At 43.9% G+C, this 14,682-nt stretch overlaps 1 protein-coding gene across 2 annotated transcripts; it reads right to left on the bottom strand.

Moving 5' to 3' along the window:
* Positions 1 to 323: 323 nt before the first annotated feature.
* On the bottom strand, positions 324 to 8,058 carry hmox2b (heme oxygenase 2b). 2 transcript variants are annotated; one of them, XM_080206721.1, is made up of 5 exons: positions 7,787 to 8,058; positions 6,047 to 6,161; positions 2,886 to 3,377; positions 1,698 to 1,815; positions 324 to 1,102 (listed from the first exon to the last, which is right to left on the bottom strand). In XM_080206721.1, the coding sequence occupies exons 1-5, from the start codon at positions 7,864 to 7,866 to the stop codon at positions 987 to 989; spliced, it is 921 nt and encodes a 306-aa protein (XP_080062847.1). In that variant the 5' UTR covers positions 7,867 to 8,058; the 3' UTR covers positions 324 to 986. The 2 variants fall into 2 exon arrangements, with proteins under 2 accessions (XP_080062847.1, XP_080062846.1); XM_080206720.1 differs by having other exon boundaries at positions 6,047 to 6,164; positions 7,787 to 8,057.
* Between the last annotated feature and the right edge of the window lie 6,624 nt (positions 8,059 to 14,682).

Here is a 14,682-nt window from a genome sequence, read left to right as displayed (position 1 = left end):
CAGCTTATACTGGATTCTATTTTGTGCAGCAGCAATATGCCTGTAACTTCAACATTAGATACTGATTTTTTAATTAAAATACTAATTTAAATCTGATTAAATCCAGAGAAATTACAGGAGTGGAAAGAATATGAAAACTTGCTACTACAGCTGAATAGTACAGGGAAAGCTAGATAAACGAGAAAATGAAAGGATAAGGTAGGCAATAGGATGAAAAGCTTTGTATGACACACACCAGCGTAGACAACTTAGACTGCATTGCTTGTTTGTGCTGTAATTTCCATACAAAGTACAGTCAGTGTAAATAAAGACATTTTGCCAGAGACGTGTTAGAATGTTTAATAGTCAAGTGCATAAATACATTTGATAAAGAGCAAACTTACTGAAATTACTCAGGTCCAATCATTGATTAAAGAAAGTGGAATATCACACAATGTTACATATAATTGCATCCCAATCAGGCAACATCTAGCAGGGTCAACTGGGCCTGGATCCACAGGGAGGCAAGTGCTGAACCAGAGTTTGCCAATAATTCTTTCTCAAAGTGAGGTCATTGTGGTTAGATACATCTTATCTGTGAGGTACATATTGGGATGTGAGGTTTTTGATCAATTATAGTAACCAACTGTGCTCCTTCAAAATAAATTGGAAAGTCTCAGTTTCTCCAAAAACAGCTACAAGTAGTGACAATGAGGACACTGTACAATTCAAAGAGGCAGTCGCAGGTGGGATTCTGCATTCCAAATCATATTTACACCTTGCTCAGCCAACGCCATTAGAGTGGTACATATCTGAACATTAAACAATACAGAAGAGCTGCATTAACAAGCCTGTGCCCAAGGCCAAATACTGCAAAGGGAAAGGAGTTGAAGTAGGTATTAAATCTCAGATCAGCTACTCTGGGTAAGGAAGTGCAGGGTGGGTATTATTATGGGGAGATGTTTGCATCACTTCCATTGGACAGTCTGTGTCTCTGGTTGTAAACCTCACAGCAGATACCAGCCAGCAGTGAGTGCTAGAAGAGCAGCTAGGACCAGCTGAAATGGACAGCTCTGCACCATGGCCATCACAGAATGCAACGGGCATCCTATTTCACCATTGCCTGGAGAGAGAAAGATGGCCAAAGGATTAATCAAGACACAGATTGTCATGTGCATTTCATAGACCTGCAGATTACAATCCTGGGGCACCAACGAAATACACCAAGTACATTACATCATAGGAATGCAAATCAAGTCTGCAAGTCCACTCAAACATCAGCAGGCTGTCCCACCCACTGGTGCCAGCAGTTGGCTGTCACCTTGGGCTCTCAGACAGTTGCTTGTTCAGATGTTAGTGAGGTGGACCCTTGGTATAAAATGGCTTAAGGACATAGAAAACCATTTCCACTTGAGGCTGAAGACTGACAGAGGTTCATTTGTGATTGGGTGTTGTGATAATCCACAGGAACATCTAATTGCTAATTTATGGGATCTCTGAACCATTCTCCTTCAATCAGATTCTGGATCCCCTTCATCATCTTTCTGTAATCAGAGTCTGGAATACCCAACCCAGTTTCGGTACAAGATTCACCCCCCAACAACTCTTCCTTCAATTACAATTTGGAATCCCCTCCAATCACAGTTAGAGCTTTTCCCCTCCTCCATCCCTAAATTGCATTTCTCTCAGAATGGTACCCAAATGACAGACTTCTGTACCTTTTGCAGCATAGAATGGGCACTTCCGAGCATCTCCTTTCCCATCATGGAGCGGGACTCCAGATGCCTGCACCACTTCCCCCAGGGTTTTTCCAAACTTATCTAATTCCTCAAAAACCTGTGGGAATTTGCAATTAAAGCAGAGAAGTTATTAGTTGGCAGAATCTTTGAATACAGAATGTGCCAGTTGGACAGGTAGGGCCTTTGGAAACAAAACTGGCAGAGGTTTTAACTGCAGAGAATAACTGTTCACTCAATGTAACAGAGGCTGTCTGTTCTCGCAGCCACTAGCAGTTCCAGTAAACATCAATACAGGCTCAGAAAGCCTCCTCATTGTCCCAAATACAGCATTCAATTGTCTGAGGGGATGTTGTGGAAATTTGCTCATTATTATATAGACAAGAGAGGAGAAACATTCTGTTCATTTAATAATTTATATCATATCTTTAATGTAGTAAAACACCCCAGGGCATTTCACAGGATTGTTATCAAACAAAAACCAACACAGAGTCACAAAGAATTGACCAAAGAAGTTGATTACAAATAGTGTCTTAAGGAGGGGAAAATAATAAAGAGGCAGAGAGGAATAATCAGGGAACTAAAGATTTTAGGGTCAAGGCAACTGAAGACACAACCCCAATGATGAAGTGATTAAAATCGGGCTACTCAAGAGGCCAGAATTAGGAGTGCAAATATCCAAGGGCTCTGGACTACAGGAGATTAGGGCTGGGAGCAAGGCCACAGGAGGATTTTAAAATAAGAATAATAATTTTAAAAATTAAAGGCTTGCTTAACTGGGATGTGGGATAGTCAGCACAGGGCTAATGGGCTCCACTGTCTGAATTCCTGCAACAGGGAGAAAGGAGTAATGAGAAAAAAAAACATTAGAAATCATAATTAAGGCAGAAAGCAGCAGAGAAACAGTTGGAGAAAGTGGACAAGGTTTTGTGTCAAGACATTTAAGAAGCAGGTAGTAATCCTACAAAAGGTTGCAACCCAAGATGTTTCTTCCATTTCCTGCTCCTGATTTTCTGCATGTTACTACATGATTTATCTGAGCCTTACTTTATAAAAGTACCCTGGATCTTGCTGCATCTTGTGACACAATTGTTTAGATGAGACAGAAGGCCACACTAGGTTTGGGAGAGGAAATTGTACTCCTCATTAACAGCCCTCAGTAACACTCACCTCCATGTTGAAGCGAAAAGCTCGGTTGGCTTCTTCCACAATTCTCTCCTTGGTCTCCCTGCTGGTCTCCAGAGTGTTCAACCGTGATCGGTACAGCTGCTTGAAGCGAGCAGGGTTGGAAATGTTGTCAAAGGTGTAGAACTGCACACCCTCTCCATTGCTCGGCAAGTGCAAGGCTCTCTGTGCCACTTTCTTCAGTACCTGTCCCCCTGACAGATCACCCATGTAACGGGTGTAGGCATGTGCTGCTAGCAGCTCGGGTTCATGCTCCCCCACGTGATGGATCCTCTCTACATATTTTGCCGTAGCCTCTGAACACTTGATCTGGTCCTGCCAATCTTCCCCAAAGAAGTATTCCAAGTCCTTCGCCAGAGCATCCTTGCGATGCAGCTCAAGTGGGAAGTAAAGGGGAGCAAAGCCAGGATGTTCTGCATTTTTATCCATCTCCTCCTCCAGGGCAGAATAGGTGAAGTAGAGGGCGACCGTACCCAACTGTAACACAAGGTAGCAGCAATGATGGAATAGCTCAGAGCACCAAATCCAGTTAGCTTTGCTAATCTGCTATCCTCCTCCCAGAGGCACCTGCTATTCCAAAATAAGTCAACCCCAACAGCCATTGCTAGGTTAGAATGGCAAGTTACACAAAACACGAGGGGGGTGGAAATGAGACATTGAGACCAAATCTAACTCTGTCCTCACCCTTGGTCTTTCCAACGGGGATCACTGGCTATTAAAAAAAAAATAGCAGGAACCCTGACAGATTCCTAGCCCAGGTTGCTGATGTTGCCCTGTTCATCAATCCCCAATCTGGGTGCAACAGATTCAAAAACACGCTTGGAATTTCAGCTGCAGAATGACCATTCTCTTCTGACAAGCAGCTCAATCACCACATTCATTGTCACAACCGACTTGCCCCTAATCCTTATGAAACATGATAATTCCTCACATTAAGTTACAACCAATGTAAAAGCTGCAGTTGGAACAATCATGTCAAACACATTACCTTATAAGTTGAAATACTGCTCATATTTCTAATGTGCAACAAAATACATTAAAAATCTAAAAGATGTGCCAACTCTTCCCACTTAATTCCTGCTCCCTGACTCTTGCTTACCTCTCCCAGTCCCCACTGCTTGCTGCTTCACTCTCCCAAACCCAAAGTTAAGTTAATTTATTAGACACAAGTAGGTTTACATTAATACTATAATGAAGTGACAGTGAAAATCCTCTAGTCACCATACTCTGGCACCTGTTGGGATACACTGAGGGAGAATTCAGCATGGCCAATGCACCTAGCCAGCATATCTTTCGGACCGTGGGAGGAAACAGAAGCACCCAGGGAAACCCACGCACAGAAAACATGCAGACTCCACACAGACAGTGACCCAAACCAGGAATCGCAGCTGGCTCCCTGGCACTGTGAGGCAGCAGTGCTAACCACTGTGCCCTGCTGCCCCTACGACAAGTGGTAGGGAAATGACAAACAGGAGAGGCTCCTCCAATGGTGCGTGATCAGGCCACATTATGCCTGCACAAATCGAAAATCCCAACTCTTGGTGCATGTTTAGCTCATTGTTCTGAGGCATTAAAGCAGAACGGGATTTCATGCAAAGATCTGCATTTCTTCAGTGCCTTTCACGGTCTCAGGACATCTCAAAGTATTTTATGGATAATAAAGTACTTCTGAACTGTAATCATTATTTTGATGTAGGAAATGCGGTGGCCAATCTGTGCAAAGCAAGATCAACAAACAGCAAATGTGAAAAAGACCAGGTAACTTGTTTTTATGGCATTGGTTCAGAGATAAATATTAGCCACTTCACAGGGCACATTGTACTTCAGTTAAACAGCTCATCTGAAAGATGGCATATCTGACCATGCAGTGCCAGCCCTCCAACCATGCCATTCCCCCTGCAGTGTTGCCCCCTCCAACCATGTTGTACCCACCCCAGTACCACTCCATCGACCATGCAGTTCCCCTGTGTTGCCCCACTGTCTGGCACCCAACGCACTAACTTCTGACCATGCAGTCCCTTCAATTATGCAGCATGCCCTCAGCACCACCCTTCTGACACTGCAGCACTCCCTTAGTGCCGAACCTCCAACAGTGTGGCACTCTAACAGCACCAACCATCCGACAGTGTGGTACCCCCTCAGCCTGGACGCTCTTACTGTGCATGCCACCCACAGCGCGGACCCTCCAACTGTGCAGTGCTCCCAAAACACTGACACGCAGTGCCAGCCTCAGACAGTGCAGCTCCCCCACAGCACCAGCCACCTGACAGTACAGTGCTCACTCAATACTACCACTCCTAACACTGCAATGCTCCCTCAGCACTGCCCCTCCAACACTGCAGCATGCCCTCAGTATTGCACCAAAATGGCAGTCTAGAGTTTTGTGAAATTCTGGCATGGGACTTGAATGCTATCAACTGAGGTGAAAACAATAGCTTATGAACCTCAGTTGACACAGTGAATCTAAACACAAAATTCAAGTTTGATCAGGGGACAGAGGTGAAGCCTGGTGCCTCCTCTACTTAGCTCTATTCTACACTGCCTGAAGCTGTTAGTTACTAGGACATTAATGCCAACAAAGCAGGCGAACGTTTCAACAGTTTGAGGAGTGGACAGCTTATTGCAATAAGGATCTCTGAACAGCCAATTCTGCTGGGGCAGTAAAACTAAAACCTTACAAACCCCGTGGATTGTCAACTCATCCCCCATTCCACATGGATTCAAATGACTTGGCATAGTGATAGTGTCTGAGTGACTGGCAGCAGGTTTGAGTGCTAGAGGCTGAGTGATTGGTAGCAATGGAACCTGGGAACCCATCCACCCTGAGGGGCCCTGTTCACAATGGATTTTGACAATAAATACTTCCATTTAAATGGTAGTGTGCTGAGCTGAGCCCTTCCAGAACAGTCAATATTCATGTAACTACACAATGAAGCATCCAAATCCTGCATAGGTCAATTGGTCAATTCTTCCACTCACTCCCCACAACAGTTCCTGGTGGCATCAAACCTATTATGCCCCAGCGTCACCCTTTCCATGCCCACAGCCATTGCTGCTCATCTCTTGCTACACAATCAATCTGCAGGAAAGTCCTCATAACTTGACTGCTAGAGCAGACAGACAGCACAGACCGTGATCAGCCCCACCTCAAACAGTTCTCGGCGAATCTTGCCTTTCAGGAATTCCTTCACAAACTGAGTGTTCTCTGCTCGATCATGAGATTCCTTTGTTCCTTCCTTCAAGATCTCCGAAAGGTCGGTGCTACTGTTGTGGCGGGAGGAAGGAGAACAATTAGAGGAGGAGATTGGGGTTGGGGTGGGGGTGGAGTCAGAGTGGAGTCAAGAACATGAGCAAACACAGAGAGAGTGAGACAGAAGGTTGTTTATTGCTACTGAAAAAGAGGTAAATGGAATTCATTGCTATCTGTGTCAGGCTCAACAAGCACTCCAAGATCAAGGATCAGCATTAATACATGAAGCACTCTCTCCAACAAGATGCCTTTCCCAAACCATCTATCTATGTGCCCCCTCTAACTAAGAAAACCAGTTTAATTGCCCAAGAGCAGACACTGAAAATCAGAACTGGCTCGAGGAACAGAATTTCCTTCCCTTGTTGCAGTTATCAGCTTCTTGGTGCCTTGCACATGCAGCAATCAAGAATGTTGCTCTCGCAAAAAGTGGGCAAGACATTTCTCCCTTTGGCCCGATCTGAGGATATCAAAAACGTCTCAAGGCTATGCCGGAGTTGAGGGGGTTGAGCTATGAGGAGAGGCTGAATAAGCTAGACTTGTACTCGTTAGAGTTTAGAAGAATGAGGGGAGATCTCATTGAGACGTATAAGATGATGAATGGGATGGATAGGATAGAGGTGGAGAGACTCTTACCGCTCAGAAAGGATAGTAGGACTAGGGGGCACAGCCTCAAGATAAAGGGGGGGGGCGGTTTAGAACGGAGTTGAGGAGGAACTTCTTCACTCAAAGGGTGGTGAATCTCTGGAATTCTCTGCCCGTTGAAGTGGTGGAGGCTACCTCGCTAAATATTTTTAAGACGCGGGTTGATGGGTTTTTGATAAGAGAGGGGATTAAGGGTTATGGGGAGAGGGGATTAAGGGTTATGGGGAGAGGGGATTAAGGGTTATGGGGAGAGGGGATTAAGGGTTATGGGGAGAGGGGATTAAGGGTTATGGGGAGAGGGGATTAAGGGTTATGGGGAGAGGGGATTAAGGGTTATGGGGAGAGGGGATTAAGGGTTATGGGGAGAGGGGATTAAGGGTTATGGGGAGAGGGGATTAAGGGTTATGGGGAGAGGGGATTAAGGGTTATGGGGAGAGGGGATTAAGGGTTATGGGGAGAGGGGATTAAGGGTTATGGGGAGAGGGGATTAAGGGTTATGGGGAGAGGGGATTAAGGGTTATGGGGAGAGGGGATTAAGGGTTATGGGGAGAGGGGATTAAGGGTTATGGGGAGAGGGGATTAAGGGTTATGGGGAGAGGGGAGGAATGTGGAACTGAGCCACGACAGATCAGCCATGATCTTATTGAATGGCGGGGCAGGCTCGAAGGGCTAGTTGGCCTAAACCTGCTCCTATTTCTTATGTTCTTATGTAACACCAAGGTTATGATGTGATTTGCTTAATCTCATACTGTTGCCAGGGAGCACAATGGAGAAAGTAGCTAGGGAACAGAATTTGGAGCATTCCTACTTCCTGAGGGGAGAATGGGAGAATCAAGGGATGGAGTCACGTGCTGGGGGCATTGGATACGGAGAAAACCAGGGGGAGCGGGGGACTGGGAGCGGGAACGGGTAGTAACAGCACCGGGGGAACTGCGGAAGGCTGATTCCAGTTTAATGAAAGCCCGCTCGGGTTGCTCCGGACTCACGCACAAACCTAACGGCTTCTCCGTCCATCTCCATGTCCTCCATCCGGCTCTGTGGCCCCGCGCTCTCCTCGCCTTTCGTGGGCGGCATCTCCAGGGGATTTCACTGCTGACAGCTGCGGCTCACAGCGACCATAGCTACCCAGCACAGACGGCGGCAGTCAGTCAGTCACCGGGCCCGGGATTCGGAGGTCAGGAACCTGACCCTGACACTCAAGGGGAGACATAAAGTCAGCGACAAACCCCTAAACATCCGGGTTACCTGCGAGCGGTATCCGGTTGGTAGATATGACGTCACCACGCCCTTGCGGGGACAGGATGTGACGTGTGTGGGTTGACATGGAAACCGCGGCCTCAGCAGTGCTGTCTCATCCTCGTCCTCACTCCCGGGGCCTGGCCCAAAACACCCAGAATCCTAAATGGAACAACCGAATACCCCCTCCCCCGGGCTCCATTCTACACCGGGGGTCTTTCGAGGCTCAGTTTTAAGTGAGTTGGTTTAGTGGGAGCCATTGGGACACAGCGGTGAAGATGCTGAATGTTGCCCCAGATTGGGGTGGCACAGCGGTTAGCATTGCCGTCTCACAACATCAGGGACCCGGAGTGGGTTTCCGTCTGTGTGGAGGGTGCACATTTTCGTCGTTTCTGTCTGGGCTTCCTCCCACAGTCCGAAGATTAACTTGGGTTTAGCCATGGTAACTGTGTGGGGTTATGGGGAGAAGGCCTGGGTGAGATACTCAAAGAACCAGTGCAGACTCGATGGGCTGAATGCCCTCTTCTGCACTGTGAGGATTATCATTATGGACTGATTCCGAGAGCAACCTCCCAGCTTACTTGGAGACAGAACATTATTTCAAAATTAAAGCCAGGCTATTCAAGAGTGAGATCAGGGACAGCTTTTCCACCAAAAGGATATTTGAAATCTGGAATTCTCTCCCAAAAGGCTGTGGCTGCTGGGAGTCAATTGAAATTTTCAAGACTGAAATTGATAAATTTTTGTTGGGTATCAGGAATATGAAACAAAGACAGGTAAATGGAATTGAGGAACAGAGCAGCAACGATCTAGCTGATTGACTTGAGGGACTAAATGTTGTTGTGTTCCTGTAGCCAGGTTGAGGATCTTGTCAATTACAGTCTATAATAGCCTTTCACAAATATAGTACTTGTCAAATAAAGGTAAATATTAGCCTGGGGAAGGATATTAACTATTAGGGTTATGTGTAATTTCTAGCACTTTGTCATGTGTGCTTTATATGATGTAAGTTGTGCTACAATTGTTGGATAAACCTTTGTTCCACATGTAGTTCTTTGTCATCATGTTACTGGAAGGATTTAAGAGAATACAAGAAAAGATTTATCAGATGTTGCCAGGAATAGGATTTTTTTTGATATGAGAAAAGACTGGATAAGGTGGAATTGTTTTCTTCAGAACAAGAGAGGACGTTGCAAGTTTTATTGAGGTGCATAAATCTATCTAGTAGAGTGGACAGGAAGAACTTATTTTCTTTCACAGAGAGGTCAATAACCAGAGGGGATGGATTTAAAGTGGAAGGACTAAGGGGCCGTTGAGTAATTTTTCACTGAGAGGGTAGTGCGACTCTAGAACTCACTGATTGTGACGCTGTCAAGGCAAACACTCTTTTCATATTTAAATAAATACTTTGATAGGCACTTGAAGTGCTGTAACCTACAGGGCTGCAGACCAAGAGCTAGAAAATGGGATTAGACTATGGCTCTTTTTCAGATGGCATGGATACAGTGGGCCAAATGGCCTCCTGTGCCATAAATATTTCTTACGTTTCTATTTGTGGAACAAGTGTTTTTTAATGTGGCTTATTGGAAGATTGGTTGATGGTAAAGACACTCATAAATGCGCTCAAAGCAACTTTACACACACTCACTCTCCCACTGAGAAAGTTCATTTTAATATGAAGCTAGCATTATTGCCTTGTGATTCTCTCATAATACAGCTTTGACTACTCTGAAAGATGTGCTGGTTAGGTGCATTGGCCATGCTAAATTCTCCCTCCGGTGTACCTGAACAGGCACTGGAGTGTGGCAACTAGGGGATTTTCACAGTAACTTCATTGCAGTATTAATGTAAGGCTACTTGTGACAACTAATAAATAATAAATGTTAAAAAATTTTAATATGTTAAATAGTTTGCATACAAAGCATCTATGCAATACACTGTTACAGAACAAAAACTTCCATTTCACCTTTCAGTATTATAGTCACTGTCATAGATCCTCTGTGGACTGGGGACAGTAACCTGACAGTGCAAAATAGAGTTATGAACTCCTCTCAGAATAATCTATTTTAAATTTTATTGGGATGAGATCAAATCCTGTTTAAGGTTAGCTAACTGTAATGTGGGCTGTAGTGAGCTCTCGTGCTGAATCAAAGCATTTATCTGCGATTAAATACCCATTTTGGCCTCGCCATCTCACGGAGCTCTGTGGTTAAACATTCCTCAGCCCAGAGGTTCCCAGGTTGTTTCTATAGTCTTTGCTGAGTTGGCCAAGAAAGACTGTCTTAAACATCCTTGAAAAGTATACGTCTTTAGCTAGATATGATACAACTATCATAAACTTCCCCAAAAAACTTGTAGCTTGCTATTTAGTGTAATCCATGGGTAATCCATGCTGCTGCAGTACATTGGAAAGGCATCACTAATGAGTTGCAACACAGCTGAGCCCATTATTTTGCTTCCTTCCTTCCACCCTCCTCGCACCTTGTCACAGGCAGTTACAGAACTGAATTTCACAGCTGTGCATTGCAGTAAATGCCTGACATCAGAAACAATGACATTGTGCAATGATAGAAATCTGTTGAAGCAAACAGCTCTTGTGAATTAGGACACAGCGGAGGTGTAGCATAGACAACATTCCCAGTAACTGAACCCTTGGGGGGGAAGGAGGTGAAAACACAAGGTGTAATCAATTTCAGGTTCAGGGATAGTGGTGCATTTAATGGCTGAAAAGCAGCTGAATTCCTGCTGCTGGTCATACAAGCTAGTGACCTCTGTTGAAAAGCATGCATGTTTGAACCTCGGATTTGAGCTTGGTTCTGGCATTGCACCCACTGCTAAATAACCTTTGACATGGAGGATTAGTCATTTTGGCAAAGTACCAGAGGGTTGCCTGCAATTGTAAAACTGTGTCCCAAGTGTACCCAACACCGTCAGGATAGGATGAGGAGATGGAGAGATGACTCCAAAGACAGAGCAGGTGAGCTGATGGCACTTTTTGTTGTTTACTAAAAGAAACAAAATCCTATGAGGCCACATACAAAACATTCTAATTATTCTTCCGTAACACTGTCCCTCGAGAAATAAAGAAGGAAATTTCCATAAACAGGTTAAGCGAGAAGACTTTCAAAAAAGGCCCAGGGGATGAGATAAATGAAAGATGTTAACCATAATAATAGAACAATCATCCAGTCACAGAACTAGAAAAAAGAGTTTGAAAACAAGTCAAGTTATTGAGGTGGAAAAACTGGATACAAAAAATGTCAAAATAGTTAATGGATATTTTCTAGACTATTCACTAGAGAAAATAACACTATCTTACAATCCAATTGCTGTGTTACACCTGGTGTCTATACCACCGGGAATCAGTATCCTCCCTCCTAACCATAGGTGCACTGTGACTGAAGTATATACAAACAACAGAAAACAATGTGGCAACTCACCAAAGCCACTTCCTGTGCATTGTTCAGCCTCACAACCTCCCATCCACTAGGACAAGAGTAGGAATATCATGGAAACACCATAAAAAAATTCACGCCACACATATGCCAGGCAATGACTTAACTCTACAAGAGAGAATCTAACCATTACCCCTTGACATCTGCTGGCATTGATACCATCAATGTTTGACTAGAAACTAAACTGGATGAACTGTATAAATATAATCGTTAAGGAGTAGCTCAGAGACTAGGAATCCTGCAGCCATTAACCCACTTCCTGACTCTCCAAAGTTTGTCCACCATCTACTAGGCACAAGGCCTAGAATGTAGAATACCCTCCACATGCCTGAGTCAGTGCAGCTCCAACAAAATTCAGTGAAGCAGGAATCGACCATTTGGTCCATTGAGCCTATTCTGCCATTCAATTAGATCATGGCTGATCATCTACTTAACATCACCTTCCTGTGCTATCCCCATATCCTTTGATGTCATACATATCCTGAATCCTTCACTGTCATTGGATCAAAATCCTGGAATTATTTTCTTAACAGCACTGTGGGTGTATCTACACACCATGTACTTACTGCAGTGGTTCGAGAAAGCAACTCACTACATCCTCCTCAAAGACAATTAGGGATGCGCAATAAATGCAGCACTGTCTGCATCCCATGAACCAATAAAAAAGTACAGGTAATTTCTTCAATGGAGTCTCTTAAGTTACAGCGTGAGAGCAGGAGAACCATTCCAACCCAGTAAACTCTACCCCTCATACTAGATGATCTTTCGTGGTATTGTTCATTAATTCAGATGAGAGCCTGTCTCATAATGACAAGAATCTGATGTATTACGCACAAGGCATATTCAACTGCTAAGGTGGAGCTGTCTTGAGGTGGAACTGTTCCTTTAAAACTATCAAAATCCAACTGTTGCAAAGTTTAATTGCTGTTGGTGAGGGAAAGCTTATAGAACAGCAGAGAACCACCACTTATAGCTTGTCTATTTTCACTTCCTTTATGAGATAATTGCCTTTCTTTTTCTGTTTGCTCAGTTGCTTACACTCTTGCCTCTGAGTCAGAAGGTTAAAGGTTAAAACTCCACTCTAGCATTTGTGCACATAATTTAGACAATGCAGTGCCGCACTGTTGGAATGTTAAACTGAGACCTAGTCTGCCCTCTCAAGTTGTTGTAACAGATCCATGACATTATTTCAAGAGAGGCAAGGGAGTTCTCTGGCTAATATTGTCCTGGCTAATATTTAACCCTTAACCAATTTCACTAAAAGTAGATAATTTAGTCATTGTCACATTGTTATAGGGTGGGATTTTACGGCCTCACTTGAGCGAGACTGGAAATTCCCACCCGAGGTCAATGGACAGTTCCGTTGTCCACTCTAGCCCACTCTGATTCCGTGGCAGGTGAGATGGTAGAATTACAGCATTAGAGTTTTGCGGCACAGAAGGAAATCCTTTGGCCCATCATGTCTGTGCTGGCCATCAAAAACCTATCTATTCTAATCCCATTTTCCAGCACTTGGATCATAGCCTTGTATACTATGGCATTTTAAATGCTCAACTAAATGCTTCTTAAATGTTGTGAGGGTTCTGCCTTTACCACCCTTTCAGGCAGTGAGTTCTAGATTCCCACTGGTTGAAAATCTTTTTCCTCAAATCCCCTCGCCTTAAATCTATGTACTCTGGCTACTGACCCTTCTACTAAGTGGAAACATTCTACTTAGCTATGTCCCTCTTGATTTTGTACACCTCAATCATAAACCCCCTCTGCTCTAAGGAAACCAACCCCAGCCTTGCCAGTCTCTCTTCATAGCTGAAACACGCTAGCCTAGACATCATCCAAGGAATCTCCTCTGCACTTGCTGTTTGTGGGATCTTGCTGGTTGCAAACTGGCTGCTGAATACCCTAATTACCGCAGCGACTATACTTCAAAAGTGGCTGTATGCACTTCGGGACATCTTGTAATCATTCGTGAAAGGTGCTATGGAAATATAAATTCTTTATGTATTTGCATATTGAAATATGAAATCTGAATTGAAAGGACTGTTCTTTAAAACCTCCTTTCATTGTTTTTTTCCATTTAAAGATCGTCAAACCTTTAAAATGCAAACTCAATAATAATCAACCACAACTGCCTAATGCTGTCTTCTCTCTAACACTAAACATGGTACAGTTCCGCATCTGGGCCTCAATCTAAGTGACAGAGATAAAAACAGAGTATTTGACTCAGGATGATAGACATAAGAGTCATAAAGGTTTACAGCATGGAAATAGACCCTTCTGCCCAACTTGTCTATATCGCCCAGTTTTTATCATTAAGCTAGTCCAAATTGTTGCTTCTGGCCCATATCCCTCTATATCAATCTTGCCCATGTAACAGTCTAAATACTTTTTAAAAGACAAATTGTACCCACCTCTACTATTACCTCTGGCAGCTTGTTCCAGACATTCACTGCCTTCTGTGTGGAAAGATTGCCCCTGAAACCTTTTGTATCTCTCTCTCATCTTAAACATATGCCGTCTAGTTTTAGACTCCCCTACCTTCGGGAAAATATGTTGACTATCTACCTTATCTATGCCCCTCATTATTTTATAGACCTCTATAAAATCACCCCTAAACTCCTACACTCCAGGAAAAAAAGTCCCAGTCTATCCAGTCTCTCCTTATAACTCAAACCATCAAGTCTCAGTAGCATCCAAGTAAATCTTTTCTGCACTCTTTCTAGTTTAATAATATCCTTTCTACAATAGAGTGATCACATTTGGAATAGTGTGTATACACACTATTCCTATTCCAGCCTCCCACAGTGAGTATACACACTATTCCAAATGTGGCCTTACCAATGTCTTGTACAACCTCAACAAGACATTCCAACCTATGTATTCAATGTTCTGACCAATGAAACCAAGCATGCCAAATGTCTTCTCCACCATCCTGTCCATTTGTGACTCCACTTTCAAGGAGCTATGAACCTATACCCCTAGATCTCTTTGTTCTGTAACTCTCCTCAACACCCTACCATTAACTGAGTAAATCCTGCCCTGGTTCAGTCTACCAAAATGCATCACCTTGCATTTATCTAAATAAAACTCCATCTGCCATTCATCAACCCATTGGCCAAATTGATCAATATCCCGTTACAATTCTAGATAACCTTCGCTGCCCAATATGCCTCCAATCATGATGTCATCTGCAAACTTACTA

This window comes from Carcharhinus amblyrhynchos, chromosome 18 (genome assembly GCF_965287045.1).
Source record: "Carcharhinus amblyrhynchos chromosome 18, sCarAmb.v2.hapA, whole genome shotgun sequence".
NCBI lineage: Eukaryota > Metazoa > Chordata > Chondrichthyes > Carcharhiniformes > Carcharhinidae > Carcharhinus > Carcharhinus amblyrhynchos.
This window is presented reverse-complemented; position numbering and strand designations above follow the sequence as displayed.